Source organism: Dermacentor silvarum, chromosome 8 (assembly GCF_013339745.2).
Source record: "Dermacentor silvarum isolate Dsil-2018 chromosome 8, BIME_Dsil_1.4, whole genome shotgun sequence".
In the NCBI taxonomy this organism is placed as follows: Eukaryota; Metazoa; Arthropoda; class Arachnida; order Ixodida; family Ixodidae; genus Dermacentor; species Dermacentor silvarum.
This window is the reverse complement of record NC_051161.1, coordinates 77,329,993-77,350,626: the sequence shown is the minus strand read 5'-3', so window position 1 is coordinate 77,350,626 and position 20,634 is coordinate 77,329,993. Positions and strand designations below refer to the sequence as shown.

At 46.1% G+C, this 20,634-nt stretch overlaps 1 protein-coding gene across 2 annotated transcripts in view; it reads left to right on the top strand.

Annotated features, from left to right (window-relative positions):
- Nucleotides 1–20,634, top strand: part of LOC119461468 (uncharacterized) — a 37,301-nt gene that overhangs the window by 2,192 nt on the left and 14,475 nt on the right. Inside the window, exons 2-4 of one of the 2 annotated variants that reach the window (XM_037722785.2) lie at nt 4,222–4,320; nt 9,365–9,497; nt 11,732–11,774. In XM_037722785.2, the coding sequence (XP_037578713.1) occupies nt 4,244–4,320; nt 9,365–9,497; nt 11,732–11,774 (253 nt within the window). In that variant the 5' untranslated portion in view covers nt 4,222–4,243. The remainder of the gene's footprint in view (nt 1–4,221; nt 4,321–9,364; nt 9,498–11,731; nt 11,775–20,634) is intronic. The other variant, XM_049672765.1, reaches the window with a different exon arrangement.

The following is a 20,634-nucleotide window of genomic DNA, read 5'->3' as shown; positions in this document are numbered from 1 at the left end:
TGTTCTTTGAGAACTGAGAAGGGCACTCGCTTCATTTTTGGTTGAAATGGGGGTCCTTTATGTCTAGTGCGGGCACAATTTAAATTGTGTGGGTTAATTACAGCATTATCTGCAGTATTGTGAGTACGAAATATTACCCAGAGGTTAAGCTTGCACAAATTGGCGTTCATGTCATGAGTCATGTGCAGGCGACGTTTTAATGTGTTGTTTATTACAGGCACTTTATATTTTTAATGCAACTGCTCGAAAGAACCACTTTTGCTGGAGGTTACATTTGTTTTTATCATCAACTGTACATAATATTGTCTATTTGTTCATTGCGGATCATGTCATATTTATCAGATGTTCTAGAACTGCTAATCCATTGCTCTCAAGACATAACTTATTCGTTTGGTGTGGGTGCCAGGCCACAGAGGTTTACACCTAAATGAAACTGCTGATTAGCTGATAGTGGCATTCCACGATGGATCTCTGATCCCTGTTTTACCTTCATCAGCATTTTTTATTTTGGCATAGTCCGCAATATTTGCCAATAACTCTGACCAGTCTTTATTGTCTTCTTCTGAATTTGTGGATTTCAATTTTTCCTTAAACAACAGATGGTGCCCAAGCGTCGTCTTGCTTATGAGACTTTGTGAAGAACCTTCAAAAATGTAATTTTACAGCGGAACTGTTAAATGGACTTCCACAGTTGTTGTTTTTTTTTTTTTTTTTGGTGATGAAGGCTGATGGCATGCTAGGTATGAAATGTAATAAAGAAAAGAGCCAGCAATACAGCCTGCATTGGAGCCCCAATTTTTTTTTTCTTGTCACAGTTCACTGGCTACATACCTAAGCTCAGCTGGCAGGGGCCCAAATTGAAAGACAAACATTTTGCAGGCTACGCACAACTTTTGTGTGTAGCCAGTGCATGTGTACACTCCTGATGAAAACTATGTGGACCAGAGATTCTGCAAACAAAACTCCTGCCAACTCATTTACAACCTGAAACTGACAAAGGCATTTCTATGTTTGGATTGCCAAGTCTGAACTGCAGTATTCGATTTGAGGTTACATGCCAATGCACCAAATAAATTTGTTGTTAGTTTTAATTTTTTTGTAGAACACCTGGTCCGCATACTTTTGATCAAGGGGGGCCTCGTTGGACCTCAGATGCCTGCAGAACGCTATATGATAGCTGTTTGGCTCGCAAATTATTGTTCACTGAAAGAAAGTTGCTCTTTTGTCTTAGTCTTCACAACTCATTGATCACAACTCATTGACTCATTGAGGGTTTTAAACTAAACCCTCAAAAAAGTACGTGTGTCCTCTTCTCTAACAAGAGGGGTGTACTGCGGGACCCCGTAATAGATCTCAATGGAGAACGACTCTCTGTAAGCCGTGAACATAAATTTCTAGGTATCATTTTAGACTGCAAGTTAAATTTTGTCCCACACCTGAAGTATCTCAAAGCAAAGTGCCTCAAGACTATGAATCTGCTGAAGCTCTTATCACGCACATCCTGGGGAAGTGGCAGGAGATGTCTCATAAAGTTATACAAAAGTCTTGTATTATCGCGTCTTGACTACGGAGCCGTAGTATATAATTCTACGAGGCCTAGTATTTTGAAAATGCTGGATCCTATTCACCACCTAGGCATCCGCCTTGCTACAGGTGCCTTCAGGACTAGTCCTGTACAAAGCCTGTACGTCGAATCAGACGTATGGTCTCTATTCTTCCAAAGGACATATTTAAGCTTCTCTTATGCCTTGAAGGTAAAATCATCCGTAGACCACCCATGTCACTCAATTATTCACGACTTGTCCACGGCCAGGCTGTTCCATAACTGCCCAGCCACTAGGCCTCCTTTGTCGCTCCGATTGGAAGCACTGTCAGAAGAAACAGGCGTTCCTCTTCTAGAGAATATCCTAATGGCTCCTACTAGGCTTCCACCACCTTGGGAGTGGCAGACCATCCAGTACGATATCTCTTTCGTAGAAATATCAAAATGGGCACCTGAAGCACACATACATTCGCATTTTTTCGAACTTCGGAAGAAGTATTCTTGCAGTGAATTTTATACGGACGCCTCCAAATCGTTTACTGGTGTTGCTTACGCAGCTTTGGGACCGTCTCTTTCAGTGTCCGGGGCACTAAATCCACATACAAGTATTTTTACAGCGGAAGCATACGCAATCCTTTCAGCAGTCAAACACATAAAACAAATGAATATTACAAAAGCAATTGTGTTCAGACTCATTGAGCGTCGTTAGAGCTCTAATGAGTCTACGAAAACACAATAATTCAGTCTATAACGAACTGTACAGCTTGCTATGCTCAGCCTACAAGGACAACCAAGTAATCATAATATGCTGGGTACCTGGCCATAGAGGCATTAAAGGCAACGTAGCTGCAGACGAAAGTGCCACTTCAGTAGTTTTTGAACATACGAACAGAAACATAGCCATCCCTTCCACTGACCTAAAGCCTTTCTTGCGCCATGAATTACGAAAATATTGGCAAAGGCAGTGGGATAATCAAGTGCAAAATAAGCTACATGTAATCAAGCCAAGAATTGGGAAATGGATATCTCAGAAAACAACAAGACACAAGGGAGTGCTTCTTTGCAGGTTAAGGATAGGACATACCTATGGAACACACTCGTATCTCCTTACAGGAAGTGATCCTCCGACATGTGATAGGTGTGGCGACATACTTACAGTTCTCCATGTTCTTATCCAGTGCCCAGAAATAGAAGCTCAGCGTAAAAAGTACTTTTATCCCGCATATCGTGAGCACATCCCTCTTCACCCAGCATTCTTTCTTAGTCATGAGCCGCTTTTTGATTTTAATGCCGTCTTAAAGTTTTTAGCAGATGTAAACACGTTGCAAGTCATCTGGCCAGGGTATCTGTAGCGCCGCCTCGACTTGCAGGCTGCAGCTGCAGTGCAAAAACATCTTACAGCACGTGCCTCTCAGTCCTTGATTTCAAGGACCTCTTGAGGCAATAGTGCTATTGCATATATTTTATTATGTCACCGCTTTGTAATGAAACCTTTACGCTCATAGCTCATATCATTAGTCTTTGTCATTATTTTAACACTCATATATTTTACGCAATTTATAGTGATTTGTTTTAGGCCTCTTTACAGCCACCTTTTATGTACCATTTGCATCCTACCGTCCACTCCATCCATAATACATTCAGAACCCATCACCATGTGTCATGGTGCTCTTTGGCCATAGCTGGCCCTTGCGCCATTAAACACTACACATCATCATCACAACTCATTGACTGCATGGACCATGATGGCCAGATGAGTCTGGGCCAACAAGTTGAGAGCTGTGTTAAAGCAAGGTCAAATGAGCAGGAAGTCACGTCTATATATTAGCCCAATAGAAGCAGAATATTTTTTTCTGAAGAGCGTTTAAATTCAGTTAGTTTCGCTTAAAGGTTACTATGTGTGGTATTTCTATCCAAAGTTTATGGTGTGCCTGAATTTGCTGTATTAGGAAAAAGTGCAAATCTTTTCCAGGACTGCTTACAATGTTGCCTTGTTCTAAACAGCGATCCTTCCAAGTTGCTTTTCACTTATTCCCTCAAGCACTGATAATCTAGATGAATGTATCTGTAGGGTAGCGCATGTTTTGCGTGTGTGTGTGTTTGGCAAGTTGTCACCATCTGTTTGTAAGAAGGCAAACCACTTGGGCAGGGCTGGCCACGGTGTCTGCCACGGGGCACGTCACTACCTCTCTCCCACAACACACCATACGACTCGCTGACACACACCTTTCTGGGTTGCTGTGCTGCCTACGCCGGCATTATGTACTTAATCTGTCATTATGTTGGCTTATTTCGGCCCTGTACCTCTGCTCAAGACGCAACAAGTGAAGGAGGTTGTGACGTGCCCCCTGGCAGACACTGCGGCCACCACTTTGGTGACTTTTAGGCATGAAATAGATGTTCTCATATCTGACTCTCCTGTAGAAAGTCCTTGCATGGAGTCCACATTCTGTAAAGTTGACAAAACTTATGGAAGAACTTAAAATCCTCAATTCATTCCGCAGCTATTGTTCTACAGCTGTACCACGCTTTTCATGATTCTGAATGTGCAATAGGTGTGATGAAACTGTTTTTAATTGACAGAATTAATTGGCACCTGAAAGGGATATATGATACGTTGAGCATTACAGGCTTAACATTGAACATTACAGGCTTAACAAGCAGAACTGTCTCTCTAGTTGCAGCTTCACAACTCTGAAGATGCCCCGAACCAAGAAACCGAAGCCCCGCCAGTCGTCTCTGCTCCCGGGATGCGCCCTTGATGCCGAACAAATCAGGTAGGCTGGGGCAATCGGCTGGCAGTTTCACTCACTGAAGTTGACTCACTCGGGCTCGCATCGACCAGGTGAGCGAGTCCGAGCGAGTTTGGCTGGTTTTGCTTTTGGCGAGCTTGAGTACGAGCAAGCTTTGCTAAGTTGGATTTTTAGCACGTTTGAATCTGAATGGGTCCGGCTGACTCAGATTTCTGGTAAATTTATATATATGTTTTGTGAGTCTGAGAGTTGTTTTTGTCGACCTGTGGTTGGGGACCACACCTGCTGAGCCTGCGCTTGCAAGATTGAATGCCAGCTGCCTGCAGTGGTATATTCTGGTGTGACGTAGACTGAAATGTCACAGTAATGCGTGGCATTGTTGGGAAGAGTTAAATTGGCTCTGCCAGAAGGCCAACCACTCTAAGAAAGGACCCGCTGTGGTTGCTCAGTGGCTATGGTGTTGGGCTGCTGAGCACGAGGTCGCGGGATCGAATCCCGGCCACAGCGGCCGCATTTCGATGGGGGCGAAATGCAAAAACACCTGTGTACTTAGATTTAGGTGCATATTAAAGAACCCCAGGTGGTCCAAATTTCTGGAGTCCCCCACTATGGCATGCCTCATAATCAGATCATGGTTTTGGCACGTAAAATCCCATAATTTAATTTAATTTTAAGAAAGGGGGGCAGCTAACTTGCTGGACACTACAGAAAAAAATTAGTTGAGCTGTATCAGTTAACTAAAGGGGTGAGGCAAACATTCACTTTTAAATACGAATCCAATATTACACACTAACTATTAATAATTTTATTCAAAAAGCAGCTATTCTGTATTTTGAAATAATCGAAACAAACGAAATATCTCAGAACAACCGTTTTTTAAAATGTGGCTACTGTTCTCCATCTGCTAAACGGTCTTGTAGATTGTCAGAAGTGAAACGGCAAACATTTTTGAAGTAATGGAGAAACAAAATGGGCGGTGCAAGCTTTGCTTTCGGTTTCACGGAGGAAGCTTATGTGACAGCCTGCAATTTTTGCTTGTCTGTCATTTAGTGTTTTTAGCAGTCTAGTCGTGATGTCTTCCTTGCAACGGGCCCTTTTATGTGTGCACAAGTCCTTCAGCAGCTCCATATTTTTTTCCTCCGCGTCTTATCTTTTTTTCAGCAACCACTTCAGCGTTTTTGGGAAGCTAGCCATACAGCACCCATTCACTCATGGATAGCTTGTTTGCAACCAGGTTCTGAAGATGTTGTGAGGCCATTCACGTTGTTCACTTTAATTACAATTCGTGACCTCATGTTTAAAACGGATCATTTCTACCTGATATTAGTTTTTTTTGCACAACTCGGCTCAGGCTTGCTACCTACTTACCTACCGAAAAAAATTGGAAGATGCTTAAGTTTCGCCTTTAAGAGTGGAACGTCGTAGCATTAAAATATCCCTGACTGCCTCTCACGTTTCCTCGCAACTGCAGCTTATGTAACTTGTGTATTAGTGGTGTTGGTAATGTTTACTGGAAACGCTGGCGGTGAATGCTATGCACGAAGGTGAGCTTTCTGGTAGAAACGCGGCCTCTTGCGTGCGCCGATCCCGGAGGTTGTGCACAGCTGAGTCAAAAAATTGCATCATTTGCAGGTTTCTGTTATTGTTTTGCACTTTTAATATTTCATTCTGAGAAGATTTAACATAAAAGGCATGCACTGTCGGTGTTTTGTTTCATGACATTTGTTTGTGGGCTGTCATTCTTGAAATTCCGAGAAATAACTTTTTCAAGAATGTAAGGCAAGGTATGAGCAACTTTCGGGATAGAATGGTGTGGCCATATAACCCGCATATACCGCATGTCATATAGCAAGGCATGGCACCTACATATACCTAAATATTAACGGGAATCTTCACTCACAGGGACGCTGGTGCCAGACACCGACACCGTATTTTCTGCGACAGCCCTTAACGCTATTGTTGTAACCTTCCTGCTGTAAATTTATGCATCTGCATTTGACTTTCATACTTGATACTTACGATTCGTATTTGATTTGTATTTAAAAAAAGTTGGCAATTACCTACCTCAACTTAATACACATTCTACAATACCAAAAAAACGCCACTCTTACCGTGAGAAAAGGTTTACTAAGCCACGAGAGACTCAAAAGCAAAAGGTGGGTGGTGACACCACCTTAAAGTTCCTGTTCTAGCTCACCACGTTGTCATGTGTTTCGACATGGAGGTGTCACCAAATGACATCAGAACAAAATAGTTCTGATGTCATTTCTTTTTCCAAGCCAGATGTGGCGGTGCAGCCAGCTTCCTCCTCGCCTTCTTTCTACCCTTTCTGTCGCGCCCTTTCCCAATGACCCACCTGTTCGCCTCATCACCGCGCTGTCTAGCCCTGCAAATGAGCTTGCTCCAGGTATTGCACAATACAGCATCAAAGGAAAAGTTCCATGAACACGCATTGCGTGCTGCAAATGTTGCACGTACACTAGAATCTCCTTACTTAGAACTCCAAGGCGACCGGAATTTAATTCGAGTAAAGCTCGGTTAAAACTAAGGAGAGCCCCTTTAAATTTAGCGTCCGATCATTTGTGCGGTACAGCATGCAACACCAAAATCATCGCTGGGCTAGCATTGAAAAACCTCATCTTTCCTCCATCAGCGGGAGACATGTGCTGGAAAAAGCCTAGGTTTCGTATAAAGTCCAAATGCAATAAGATCACACCTGGTGCACCGATCGCTGTGGACGTGAGGGGAAAATGCGCGAGGGTGAGCCAAGGAGTATGGTGCCATTGGGCATGCACTGTCCTCCTGCATGCCCGATGCTGGAGATGACAGGATCGAGCGCATGCAAGGAGGGTGGCATAGGTGCACGGTACGCACTAACGGGATCAAGCATGCTGGGTGCTCCTGCTCCTTTAAAGCAGGATGGGAAAGGAGGGTGCGAGCCATTCTGCTTGCTCCGGTTTGGTCTCTGCTTCCCATGTTTCTCCCCTCGTCATTGTTGCAGCGCTCGACGTCACGGTAGCTAGTGACGGATCGAACCTTTGCCTTTGGCTCAGGTTTGTCCAAAAAGCAGTCCATGGGATTGAGAATATTGTTCAAAATAACCGTTGCGCTGTTTTTGAGTTCGAATTCATGGTACTTTCTCTATTCAAATACATAGGACTTTGCCAGGGCCAACAGAGCAGTTCGAATTATCCATCAATTTGAATTAAGAGATTTCGAATTATCAGGATTTCACTGTGCCAGTGCGGTGCAAGCACAGACACCCCAGCAGCTGGTCAACTGTTAAAAAAGCTATGGTGTTCGCTTGCATGACCAGGGGACCGAGGTGCGGTTGGTATGACATTGCAGTTTGGGCCACCAGTCCCAGTGCTCCTTTGCGAAAATGTACATGTGGCTTTGCTTCTTAATCATGTCACTTCAGCGAGCAGTAGCCGTGCATTTTTTTTTCTTTCGTTTTTGATACATATTGTTTCGTGCACAGGGACTTGCACTGCAGATATGCTGCAGCATTCGAACTGTTGTAACAGGCTGCTCTGATGACCAAGTAATAGTCGCTGTCATGTTCTGCCGAGATAGCGAATGCATGAGGCTCGGGCCGAATGCTGACTGGCCAACACGGCCGGCAGCACGTTTATTTCAATGGTTGTAACAATGCCACCTTGTGCGCTACAGCAGATTGCACAGGCCGATGGCAACAACATAACATTCCTTCCTTCTTTAACAAAAGAAGCAGAACAAAAAGAAAACACAATAAACAAAAAACAAGCACCATAATATGCATGCACAGAGTTCAGCGTGATTACTGGGGCACATATCACGTAACTGGTTTCCGCACGTGCTAGCTGCGGTGAAGTGGAGTCTGAGGGGGGACCACTGGCTTCAAGGCGTCAGGCGAGACCCCTGGCTTCGGGGCGTCCCCCGAGGCATTGGCACAACCACACGGATCGCTGGAGACACACGTGCCCTTCGATTCACTAGACTAAACCCCCGTAGCTGCAGTAGGTACTGGTGGCCCCTGCTGGTGCGTCGGCCGCAGGCAGCACCCGCAGTATCCAAAAGCACAGCCGGCTCCACGCTTGGAACATCCGGATGGTTTGTCTGGGGGCCCTCAGGAATATTCCGACAGCTAGGTTGCCACGGTACCGCCCGCACGTGATCGTGGTTCCTTGTCCACTGGCGGCCATCTGGTAGTCTTAGCACCGCCGCAAAACCTTCGTCCGCTTCCACGCGTTGCTGGCATCTAGGCAGGACCTGGACGAAAATTGTGAGCAAAAACAGTCGTTCCTGGTGGAGTGGCTATGGCTCCTGCCGATCCTGTGTTGACCCGGAGACTCTGAGAGATCTGTTGGAACATCACTGAGGTCCGTAGATCAGGCCGTAGTATATCTAGCGCCGTTTTCAATTTCTGGCCCATGAGAAGCTCAGCGGGGCTGCAACCGGTTACTTCATGCGGCGTTGTCCGGTATGCGAGCAAAATTCTGGCAATCTGCACGTGCAAATCATCCCCCGACTCCGCTTTCTTTAGCTTCTGCTTAATGTTCAATCGGCACTTCAGCAGCAGACAAAATGGACATGTCCACGAGGTTGACTCTTACAGAATACCTCCCCTGGCTTCGGGCAGCAAGGGCAAATGCAGAATTGGCATTCCGTGTACACTGCACACAACATTCTAACTAAAATGTTGTGCGCAGTGTACTAACTAGCTGGGCCAGGGTGCGCTTCAGCAGGAGCCACTTGCCACATGCAATCAGCACTTCAGCAGCAGACAAAATGGACGCTATGATAAAGTACAGGCAATGCTAGATGAGATGCTGAACACAACGTATCTGATCACAGTATAACTATAGGTGCATCTGTCTCTTGGCATGTGGCGAAGATGAGTACTATCTGCAGAGTACACTCCGACATGTTCATATGCCACAGCGCCGACACCATAGCATCAGCATAGAGCTAACTAGCTGTCCCATCAGCATGTCTCGGCAGAACTACTAGAAAGCTGTTGCTCAACTTTTACCATCTTCCTCCATTGAATTTCGGCTAATTTTTCTTTTTATGTGTGTGTGTGCAGGTACCTGGAGTGTATGGTCAGCGAGCTGCAATGCACTGTGGAGAGTTGTATTGAAGCCTCGCAAGGCATTGCAGACCGCATCTGTCGCAATGTGGACATGTGGTACGACAGCATTCTCCGAACAGTGCCTGAGGTGAGGAGTGTCACCTTTTCCATTTCTCCCAAGTAGCGATCAAGGAACATACGAAGCATTTAAGCACAGAGACTCGTCAATTTGGCCTGACCAGGACAATAGAGAGCTTTAGATTAGTGTACTCAAGTGTTGGAGCCATCTGGTGATCGCACCTGTCCTGCACTTGCATATGCAAGCAGAAAAACATTATAGGTTTGCATCCCCCAAGTGCAAGATGCCCATACTCGTAGCACTGTCAATGTGTAGTCACTGCTTCAGTCTTGATCTATAAAACAGTCATGAAGGGCCAGATAATATAAATACTTTTTAATAAGGCGATACTTAATTTACGCACCAAGGTCTCAGTTGACACAAAGCAACAAAATATACTTATGTGCGCGAGTTGCTATTGAAGTCAAGTTGACGCAATCTAATCCATGGTTGCTAGTTATGTGTTTGGTACGATGCATTCTTTGCGATGTGTATCGTCAATGGCGTGCATCGTGATCGATTGTTTATCGACCTCAGTGTTGAGGAGGAGGGTGTGGACATCCACTAAGAAATGCTGCTGCAAAATTTAAGGTTGTGATGTCACTAGGCTTGTCTCGACTTAGTTCAATTCTTGGAAGTTTTCGTTCAACTTGTTACTAACGAGACCTTTTGGGGGCAGTTATTTTTATTTGAAGCCGGTCGCCCCCAGCATAGTTATCTAATGAAATTACTGGAGGAAACTACGATCGTTCAGATACCATGGGAATGATGGTTAGTACATAGCTTTGTTTACTACGCCATACCTTCATTTATTGCACCATATTTTGAAGAAATCTTACTCGTCTAAATGTGGATTACTTACTTACACGCATAATCACTAAAAAAATTCACATATGTAACAGTTTTTTATTGAACATGATCAACTTGCAAAGTCACCCAGCTGTACAAAGCCAGAAATACAAAGTTTAGGCAAATGCGTGTACTAACCATCATTCCCACGCTAGCTTAACTGCAGTGCTTGTGGCGGCCGTAACACCACAGTTCCCTCCTAGTAATTTTGTAGAAAACTCTATGGCCCTCGGGATCCAAGCACACGGGTTCTGCATGTGTGCAACACTGCCACAATGCATTTCTTGCATACACAAGTCACTTGCGTCCCCTAATGTTGCATTCGTACGACATACAGTAGCAGAAATTTTCGCAGCGGGTAGCGTATCACATGACATCTCAAATTGCTGCCCTTACCAAGCCTGGCTTTCTCTGCTAGCAGGCCAGATAGTAAATGTTGAGCAATATTTCCATCTGGTGGTTGTCTTTCATCTGTCTAGCCTAAGGCTAATCAATGTAAGCTCTGTTAGTAAGGGTTAGATTGTTCTAGTTATCTGGTGTGGAATTGCATTTGCAATCATACAGGTGTGTTTTTACTCCGTCGGAATGTTGGCAATATACACTTGCTATAGTGGGATGTGAATCCACACGATCAGCGAGGCGCAGAGGATAACGCTCTTATATTCGGTGATCCAGCAGTGCACGTAAGTGTTGGAGTCAAAAGTAAGCGTGTGAACTCCATGAGCCTGCTACAGTCATCTGAATGTCACCTTGCCCGATGGTAACTGCTTAAAGCTATTAATTACGTGGCCCATGGACCACACCAGACTTCGGCCCCGTGTGTGTGAATCTAGCTTAATCCCTAAAACCCTCTATTGTTGCAAGTTCTCCAGGTTTCACGATTGGTACACACTTACGGAGTACCAGATAGTCCAGTGTTGATGTAAATGAACACTCGGTAAGCCTGAAACACTGCAAAAGTGCAAAAGCTGCCGGAGTCCAACTGGGTCCCCGGTTGTGGTGCCGAGCCCATTTCTCTGTATCTGTTAAGGTATTTTGTGCAGGCCACTGGTGGTGACCATAGTGCAGGGCATATAATATAGCTGTTGTGGCAGGGCAGCCTGGATAAACATGTTCTCCCAGGTGTAAGAAAGGGAGGGGGGCATGTTCGAGCAAGATAAAATGTGTCGAGAAGAGAGTTCTCTGGCATGTTTCCAGCAATTGCGAAGTGCGTTGAGGCATTTGCAACATGCTCGACACGTCAGTTTGCCGGGTATGCTCTGAGTGTGGTATTTGGTTGCATCGTTGGGTAGTGTAAGTGTCTGTGCCTATTTTGTTGGTTTTTGTTCCACATGGAGAAGCAGCCCAGTATTGCGGATCGAAGCAGCGGGGAGATACTTACTGGTTTCGATGCTGGCATTCTTTTTTCACTGCAGGAAATCCTCAATCGGCCCTACATGGAAGTGTGGGACAGTGTCTGTAAGTAGGGGGAACCAGACATATGGTCTTTTCTTGTCTATATTGCACATATTGTTGGGTACCCTTTGCACGTTTTTTCGAAATGAAGTAGCAGTGTGGTTTGGGGCACTCGTTGCAATGCTAGCCAGTGAACTTGTTCATCCATAGTGTAGTAAAACCTCGTTAATTCAAGCCTCGTTAATTTGGAAAATTGGATCATTCAGTACTTGTCCTTTGGTACCGACAGGCATAGGCATTAATTTAGACGTATTTGACTGCACGCCGGTTAATTCGAACAACACGCAGAGCACCGTAAATGTGCTACTCAAAAGAGCAAAAGCGGCACTAGCGGCAAAGTGAAACGAACTGGTGGAGTCCATAACCATTAGTCATCAGCAGAAACCGTATGGAAACGACAGAAACGCCAAACCCTTCGTGTCTATTGCGTGTTTATACATGTACCGCTATACATGACCCTGCCTTGGCCATACGTACCTTCAGGAATGTGGTCGCCATCCCTGATAGCGTTGATAACGATCACAGTTCGGTCCACAGCGGTTGGGACAAACAGTAGTTTCGTTTTGACTTGATGCATGTGTTGGCCCGTGCTGTTGGCCCGTGCCACCAGATAAGGTGGCTAGAAGGGGCAGTGTGACGGGCGGGAGAGAGGGGCTACACAAAATGGCAATGAAACATGGTCTCCGTTGTAGGAGGCGCTGTGTGCGCATTTTCAGTGGTGTGGCTGTAAAGGCGCAGCTAAAGCCGGGTGCAGCCGAGTTGTTCGCCTTTTCTTTGCAAGTTTATAAAGTTCGTATACATCGTACACACAAGTTCTTCTGTCTACTCGCCAGGCTTTGCATGTGCGTGCGAAAAGTGCGAGAAGCGGTGCAATGACAGCTGGGAACACGCATCCTCGCATCTGGTAGAGTATGAAAGCTGAGTAGTGGATAAAATAGTTACTCCTGTTTTAGTTGAAACCTATACTGCAATCGCGTCATGTGCAACTAAAAAATTTCTTAACTTCTATCTCATATTTTGCACTGCTTTGCCGCCACTCTGTTGTACTGCAGAACTTGTGCAGAAGAAAATTGTTTTGCACCACCCAGACCAACCAACAAACGCTTGTGCCTGTCACTTCGCATTTCAAGTGTCGTCCTAAAATACCGTGCTAAAAATTGGAAGAGCTATGATTACCAATTAGCCTGAAGCAATGCCTTGCCAAGCCAAAGAAGTTAAGCGTATCGTGTAAAAAAAGTCAAGCCCAAGTTGTATCAATCACCTCTGAATACCTCTCCAAGAGAAACTGCTTTGATTCTGCGATTAAGACTCTTTGATTCTGCGATTAAGCGACAGCTGCGTGGTGCACTAGTTTCGTTTGACCTTCACTCTTTCTTTTTTTCCTTTTGTTAACTGATCTGTGATCTGTTGTTGTAGTGCCCAGTTCATTTCATTGCAGTGTGATATATACAGCAACACCTATTCCGGAATAAACAGTGTCTGGTGCATCCACACTGTCGCTCGCCATCGCTGTGCTCTTTTTTTTTGCTGCGACATAGAATGTTCTAAATTAATGGAATTGAACCCACGACCTCAAGTTCAGCAGCGCATTGCCATAGAAACTAGGCTACTGGGGCGAGTAAGGTGGAATGTTCTGTGAAAGTCAGCAGCACCAGTTTACACAAGTTTTTTTTTTTTTTTTTTTCGTAGAGCTTTCTTCCCCTTTCGCATGATCTTGGTGCATACGGAAGGGGTGGCACCTGCGTCAGGTGCAAGTGACGGATCGCGTGGTATTTCTACGACTTCACCATTCATTACGGAGAGATAAGTGCTTTCGATGCATGCTAGCTGCTTTGAAGGGATGTTTCCAAATGACGCAGTCGTGAGTTCTATTTTCGTTTAATGTTATGGGCCGACTTCTTCCATCACAAAGCATCCTTGGGAGTTCGAAAATGCTCAAAAATGGCACTCTCTGTTGCACACGATTTGTGTCCATTTTTCAGCCACGTAACAAAACACATGCCTGCTTTTAAAGACACGGTGCTGCTATATCTCGCTTCTGCAAAGCTCACACAAAGAAGTAACACGTTCAGTAAATCGTGCACTTCGAGAATACCATCAACACACTGCGCGCTGGCTCAACGTGTGCACGGCCACTGCGACAGTAACCTTATGCGCTCTCAATGACAGCGTCCTCGAGCAGCCCTAGCAGTAGTCAAAACTTGTGCGCTCCTCTCCCACAGCACGCAAATGGCACCCCTCACACGGCCTCTTCTCGCCACCATACTCCGGAACGGCATGGTCGCCATTCACAATTGCGTCGATAACTATTGTGGTTTCGTCCGCAGCGGTTGCGGCGAGCACTAGTTTCGTTTCGACTCGGTGCGCGCATTGGCCGCGTGTCTTCAGAACTGTGTAGTTACGATGCAAGATTGCATCGATAACGATTGCGTTTTCATTCACAGCTGTAGCAGCGAGCAGTAGTCGTTCTGATTCGGCGCAATCCGTGCACGATCTCGGAAACACTGGAAGCTGTCGAGGATTAAGAGTGATTCCACTGCGGTCTGCACGATGTCATCAAACCCACGGCTACATAGCTATGGACAGATGATCTGCTGTTGACCTGCTCACTTGCGAAAAAATTATTGGAATGTGCACACAGTAGTGAAAAGTGTCTATGTACTCGGGTGCATTCATTGCTTTCTTGATACCCTCGATAATTCAACATTCGGTTAATTCGGCCGTTTTTTGTCCTGTGAAATCCGAATTAACAAGGTTTTGCTGTACAAGGGCCTTATGCGAGTTCTCCAGAATTCTGCAAGGTGAAAGGAGGGAGCTTCACAAAGAAGAAAAATTTGAAGAGAGAGGAACAGAGTTAAGGCAGGCATGTTAACCCAGAAGAAGACCCGTTTGCTACCTTTGTTAGGATTTGCACCTCTGACACCACTGTTGGAGCGGGTCACGAGTCTCTAGGGCTAGTGTTGGCTCAGTGGTTTGGAGCTTGACCAGTAGCGGGGAGGCGCCCAGGCAGGAACGAGGCGACGTAATGACACATTTAATTTAGACTTATGCGAATATCAATTCGTTGGTTCGAAGTGAAGTGGAAGCCTATAGTTAATATTTGAATAATGTCGAAGCAAATAGAATAGTTTTTGGATTCGCATAAAACCTTGACATAAGAAGCATATGTTGACAAAAACATTTAAAAAGTTGGTTCTTTACTTGCCAGTAAGGAAACAGGTTTATTTCTGGAGTCAATTTATTTTCGAAGTGCCATTATTCAGATTTATTACACCTCCAGCATCACAGAAAATAAGTACTGAGAGTAGAAAAAAATTTTTTTTTGAAAAATGCAAACTAGGGCTCCTAGTTCCCAACTTTTGTAAGTTAGACCATGCTAAAAAAAAAATATGCAGATTTATTGGCATCAATACTTGCCAGTAGTGACGCCTGTGCTGTGCAAGGAAAGCAGCAGCTTCGCAAATGTGAAATTGTGTAAGTTGCTATTGTGCAGGGAGCATTTGTTTTTACTCATTGCAGCAGGCACTGGTTCGTTATTTACTGCAATTTTTAGGCTCGGGTCAGGTCAGGGAGCATGCGGAAGCCTCCTCATAGTTGTGCTCAGTCGGCTTTTCTGTGCAAGCAAGCTGGTCTAGTGCACGTTGAAAGGGTGCTGAAGCCTCCACGTACTTTGTTCAGTTCCTATACAGTAATGAATAAAGGGACTTGCACAGGTGGTGTTCAGAATGCAAGAGATTACAGCTAGTCAAGCTTTGGCCAAAGGTCTGTCTGAAATGACTGCGTGACCTTGTCTATATAAATACTTCACATGGTGAGAAGCATTGCTTGTAATAAATTGTAGATATGCTGTCGAAACGCTGGTGGATAAAAGCAACCCACGAGGGGAACAATACAGTTGCACTTAACATTAGTCAAACGCAATTATTCCAATAGCACGGGCTCACGAGCATCTACTGTTAGAGACATCGGTAAAGCGGCCTAGATGTCGGATCAGAAAATTAGACTGCTCGACAGAAGCTTCTGTGTCTTCACTGCTGCTGTCATTTAAAAATTAGATTGCCGAGTCAACCAAAGTGCAAATTGCTGTGTAGTTTTATTAAGGTAGGGCTAGGAGCACTGGAGGTTAGTTACGCTGATACCTCCAGTCAGTTTTATTTTTCCAGACTCTCCAATCTAACAAATTGTCACATCTGACGAATAGTTCAGTTGTCACTTCCGACAGTGCAATGGCGTTGCTAGTTTCAGCAAAACTATCGACCAAATTGATCGATTTCTATAGGCCTTGTAACGAGTTAACATCTGGCTGCTCGGAACATGAACTTGCATGCGACAAGTATAACAGATCTTGACGATCAGCTGATCAGACTCCGTTTCCCTGCATTCCAGATACTTTCGATGCAGTGCAGTCTTTATCTCACAAGCCTACATTTTTCTGTGCAACACCTTCGCTTGCATTGACCCCAATGTTTTGTGGGCTAGGGTCGTCGCACTGCTTGGCCATCGGGGCAGAACCGCTTATCTCTAGCCTCGTTTGGCTCTCCGAGGTGGGCGCAACGACCAACCCTGTTGGTGCGCCTACTCTTTCCGTTTCGGGCGCTCTCTCCAGTGTCTCCTGTGACTGCGCCACATCAAGGTCACAGACCTTCACGGCTCTGAGGTCGTTTGGCTCCGATTTGCTCTAACTGGCTCCAACATGCTCTAACGCAAAGGTGCTCCCTACATAGGAACGCTGCAGCTCTGATGCATCATCTCTGGAACTATTGCCTTTGCAGCAAGATGATTGTGCTTCGATGGGGAGGTGCTTTCGATGTAAGCGTGCTCTGCCTCGAACTTATTTCCTTCGCTTCAAACTGGCCTTTCCGGAACTGCCTTCGCAGTGAGCTCAAGCTATCAACGGAATCGCACTTGAGACTTCACCATTCACCCAACACAACTACAGCCGCTTTTCAACAGTGAAAATGGTTAAAAGGGCCTTGCAATGCTCCTTAAAGACACTAAAGGCAAACAATAAGTCGACGTGGACTGTTTAAATACCACTCCAGAAACCTCACAACGCTTGTTTTGTGTCAAGAAAAGACTTAGTTTACGAGGAATTGCATCTGAAGGGTCCGAATACCTTTATCACAATTCGAATCCCCTGCCATCCAACCGGGGAGTGGTGACGTTGCATACACCATCACCGCCCTTTGCTGCCGTCGGTGAGTAAAACGGAGCTCGACAGACGGCGGTACAGTGTTTTGCACAATATGCAAACGCGCGGCCATGGAGAAACCGAGCGAAGGCAGAGCGGTGGATTCGCTGCTACAGCTGCTTTTGGCCGCGTGGCGTGGACCGTTCGGGCGTCCCTCGACATCACATTGAAGTCGAAATCCCTGCTACTTGCAGTTCGTACGAGTTTCGCGAGCCAGCAAGACCAGCGCAGCACTACGCAATAATGAAACTATTGAAACGAGAAAGCGCGGGTGGTGCAGAGTCGAGCGAGAATGAAACCTGCCTCGCGAATCCCACAATGGTTTTTGTGTGGCTGTGTGCAAAGCATGTCAGCGCGGTCAGTATTAAATATGAGCCAGAGAAAATCCAGCAATGCAGTCTGCATCTGCATGTTGTGTGACCAGGGGGCAGCAAGGACGTGCAGCTAGACGCTGGTGTTGGTGAGGAACCATCATTAAGAAGAGTCGGCAGCGCAGTCCTACCAGGCTGTTGGAACGTGTAGCCAGACATTGGCATCGGTAGACCTGGCGCAGCATACAGGAACATGTCCCGTGTATAGCAGACACCGATATACGAGTACTTCTAAGCTCAGTCATAGCAAGGCATTTGCAAAGTTTTGGGTAGATTTCAAGCAGTGTCAAACCAGGTCCCTACGGCTTCCAAAGGGTGTGAGAACTCCCTTATACAGTGTAAACCGCTTATAACACAAGTCGCCGGAGTCGCGAATATCTGCACTACAAGCGGTACCGCACTATAATCAAAACGATTTTCAAGCCCTGCACGTATGCGAAACATGTAGACCAAGCGTGTGGACACGCTTTGTACTATCGTATCGCGCGCACATCGCAATTACGTTTTCGCCAGCTCACTGGCGAAAATATAATCGCGATGTAGCCGGTGCTCTTCAAGCTCGACAGCTTTGCACAGAGTCAAAATGAAACAACTGTTTGCCGCAACCGCTGCGGAAAAAACAGTGACCGCTACCGAGGCGATTATGAACGGCAACTTTGCTGTGAAAGCACGCGCACGACGCATGCACCGAGTCTCAACGCATTAACTACCATTCGCTGCAACAATTGCAGTCGAAACCGCGGTCACTATCTATGTGATCATCAATGGCGACTAGGCAGTTTTTTAGGAACGCGGCTGATGCGCATACCAAGTAAAAACAAAACTACTGTTCACCGCAACCGCCGTGGAGAAAACCGCGGCTGCTATCGATGCGATCGTGGATGACCACTACGCAGTTACGAAAGCCCACGGCCAACGCGGTGTTATGCGCTGCAGTAAACGCAATACAGGCTTTAAAGACACAAATAGGCTCGAAGTGTTTCGGCGTTGCTGTCATTCACGTACGACTTCAACTGATAGCTGTGGCAATGCGGACTCCGCCGCTTCGTTTCGGTTGGATGCTAGCGCCATTCTTGCTCTTTTGCGTCGCACATTTGCGGCGCTCCTCGCTCACCAAGCTCTGAAAGTAGTCCGAATTAACCGATGTACGGCTAAATAAGTTCGACTTAACGAGAGTTTGATTGTATTGAATAATGCATACGCCGGTCGGCAGCACGCACTTTGTTGAGAATCGTGCTTGCTGCCGCCCTTGTCAGCGAGATTTTCCCGTGGAAGCCGCATTATAACCGGTATTTCGTCTTGCGCGGCTGCTCTGTAAGTGGTATGCGTACACATGGAGTTCTATGGGAGGGTAAACGGGAGTCAGAAAAGGCCGCGTTGTATCCAGTTCTGCACTATAAACGGTTGCGTTATAAGTGGTCTATACTGGATAGCTTTGCTCTCTTTCATGCAAGAGTTGGCTGTATTTCCATGCATCTGTGAAGTATAATTTTTTCTTGTTATTGTCACGGTTCGGACTCATGCGCCACTTGCGCTGTTTTGATACAAACGCAAATTCCTGCGCCAAACACAGAAATTTGACCGAAATTGCGCCACGTTGCGCCAGAGCGGCTTCGGCATGTGTGCTCCGGCAGTGGACGCGAACAGCTAGCGGATCTCTTCTCCGAAAAAGAGCGCAGCCGTTCGCATTCCGCGCACTGCGTGATGGTGCCTCCTGCACATTTTCTCGCAATGATTGCGCTTATATGCACTGGGCTTTATTTGGCGCCTCTGGCAAGTGACCGGCACGCATGCGGCTGGTCCCAACTGTTGTCTCTGCTGTCAGAATAGCCAGGGCGGCTATATTTAGAGTGCTAGAATACGGTTGTGGATGAATGGATTGATAACGTTGAACCCTTTAAATCGGACAGTGGCTCACGCCACCTAGCCGTGCCTAGCAATATATTGTACTTAGTTGAGGGTGAAATTTCACTCTTGCCTTGATTTTAGCCACCGATCAAATAACTTTCGTTTGGTTATTTCTACCTGCTTAAAGTCTATTTTTCCTCAACTGTTACCTGCCGCGGTTGCTTAGTGGCTATGGTGTTGGGCTGCTAAGCACGAGGTCGCAGGATCAAATCCCGGCCACGGCGGCTGCATTTCGATGGGGGTGAAATGTGCGAAATCTAAGTACACGGGTGTACTTAGATTTAGGTGCACGTTAAAGAACCCCAGGTGGTCCAAATTTTCTGGAGTCCCCACTACGGCATGCCTCATAACCAGATCGTGGTTTTGGCACGTAAAACCCCATAACTAACTCCTCCACTGTCCCTAATTGCCGATGCTTTGAAAAAATTAGCCCTGTTGATTTGAACTGTAGGGCGAAGTCCCCTACAGTTCAAAGCAAAGGGCCAAGTGGGCCGAGCTGCGCCGCGCTCCCTATCTGAGGTGCAAAACAACGAAAAGTAGGGTGAGGGCGCTGCGAGCGAGCCAGATATTAGGGAGGCGCGCGTAGCAGTGTGTTCAGTGGGCGGGGGGGTCTCTGTCCCCAGGGCCGGTATTACATAAAACTATTCTAATCGGTTTTTAATGCCCACATGGGCGAGCCTAAGCCATTTTGACTCATTACGAAGGGCTGATGGCAGATTTGGATTAAAATGTCGAAGTTTCACCCGAAAGGCAAAGCATCTATTGCGATAGCATATTAGTAGGCAAGTTACACAAAGTAAGGAGAGTAGTTCTATTGGTTGTGTGAACTTAACATTCGCTTACTGACTGAATTAACAAGCATGGTGTAACATGCACACAAGCAAGCCTTGAACACATCTCGATGACAGCGGAAACTCGCTGTCAAAACACTGGAGTAAGCAAGTGCGGCAGCAGCTGCGAGCGAATTGACCTCCATGCTGCCTCTCGCTTCAATGCGAACCCAGGGGCGAAAATGCAGCCCACATGAAGCTATCAGCACTCGCACTCTGTCCCCATCGCAGATCGCTTCCAAGATAAGGCCCACGCGGCCGCGCCATACTCAGCAGCCGCCAAAGTAGAACCCCCCTCCCCCTTTGCCTTGCACGCAACGGCAGACGGCACGCTTCGTCCGTGCTTTCCTTCCTTGCGCGCACGAAATTGAGCCGCAAATCGTTGGCTCACCCTCGCACGCTTTAACTTGCACATACAGCATACGTCGTGCAGCGACAATGTTATCACTCCCTGGATTTTATACAGAACATCACGGCGACGCCACCGACAGCAGAAATCTGCCTGGAGTGTCCATATAATTGCTATCGCAATAAAAACAGTTTGGAATAGTTTTGCGTTATAC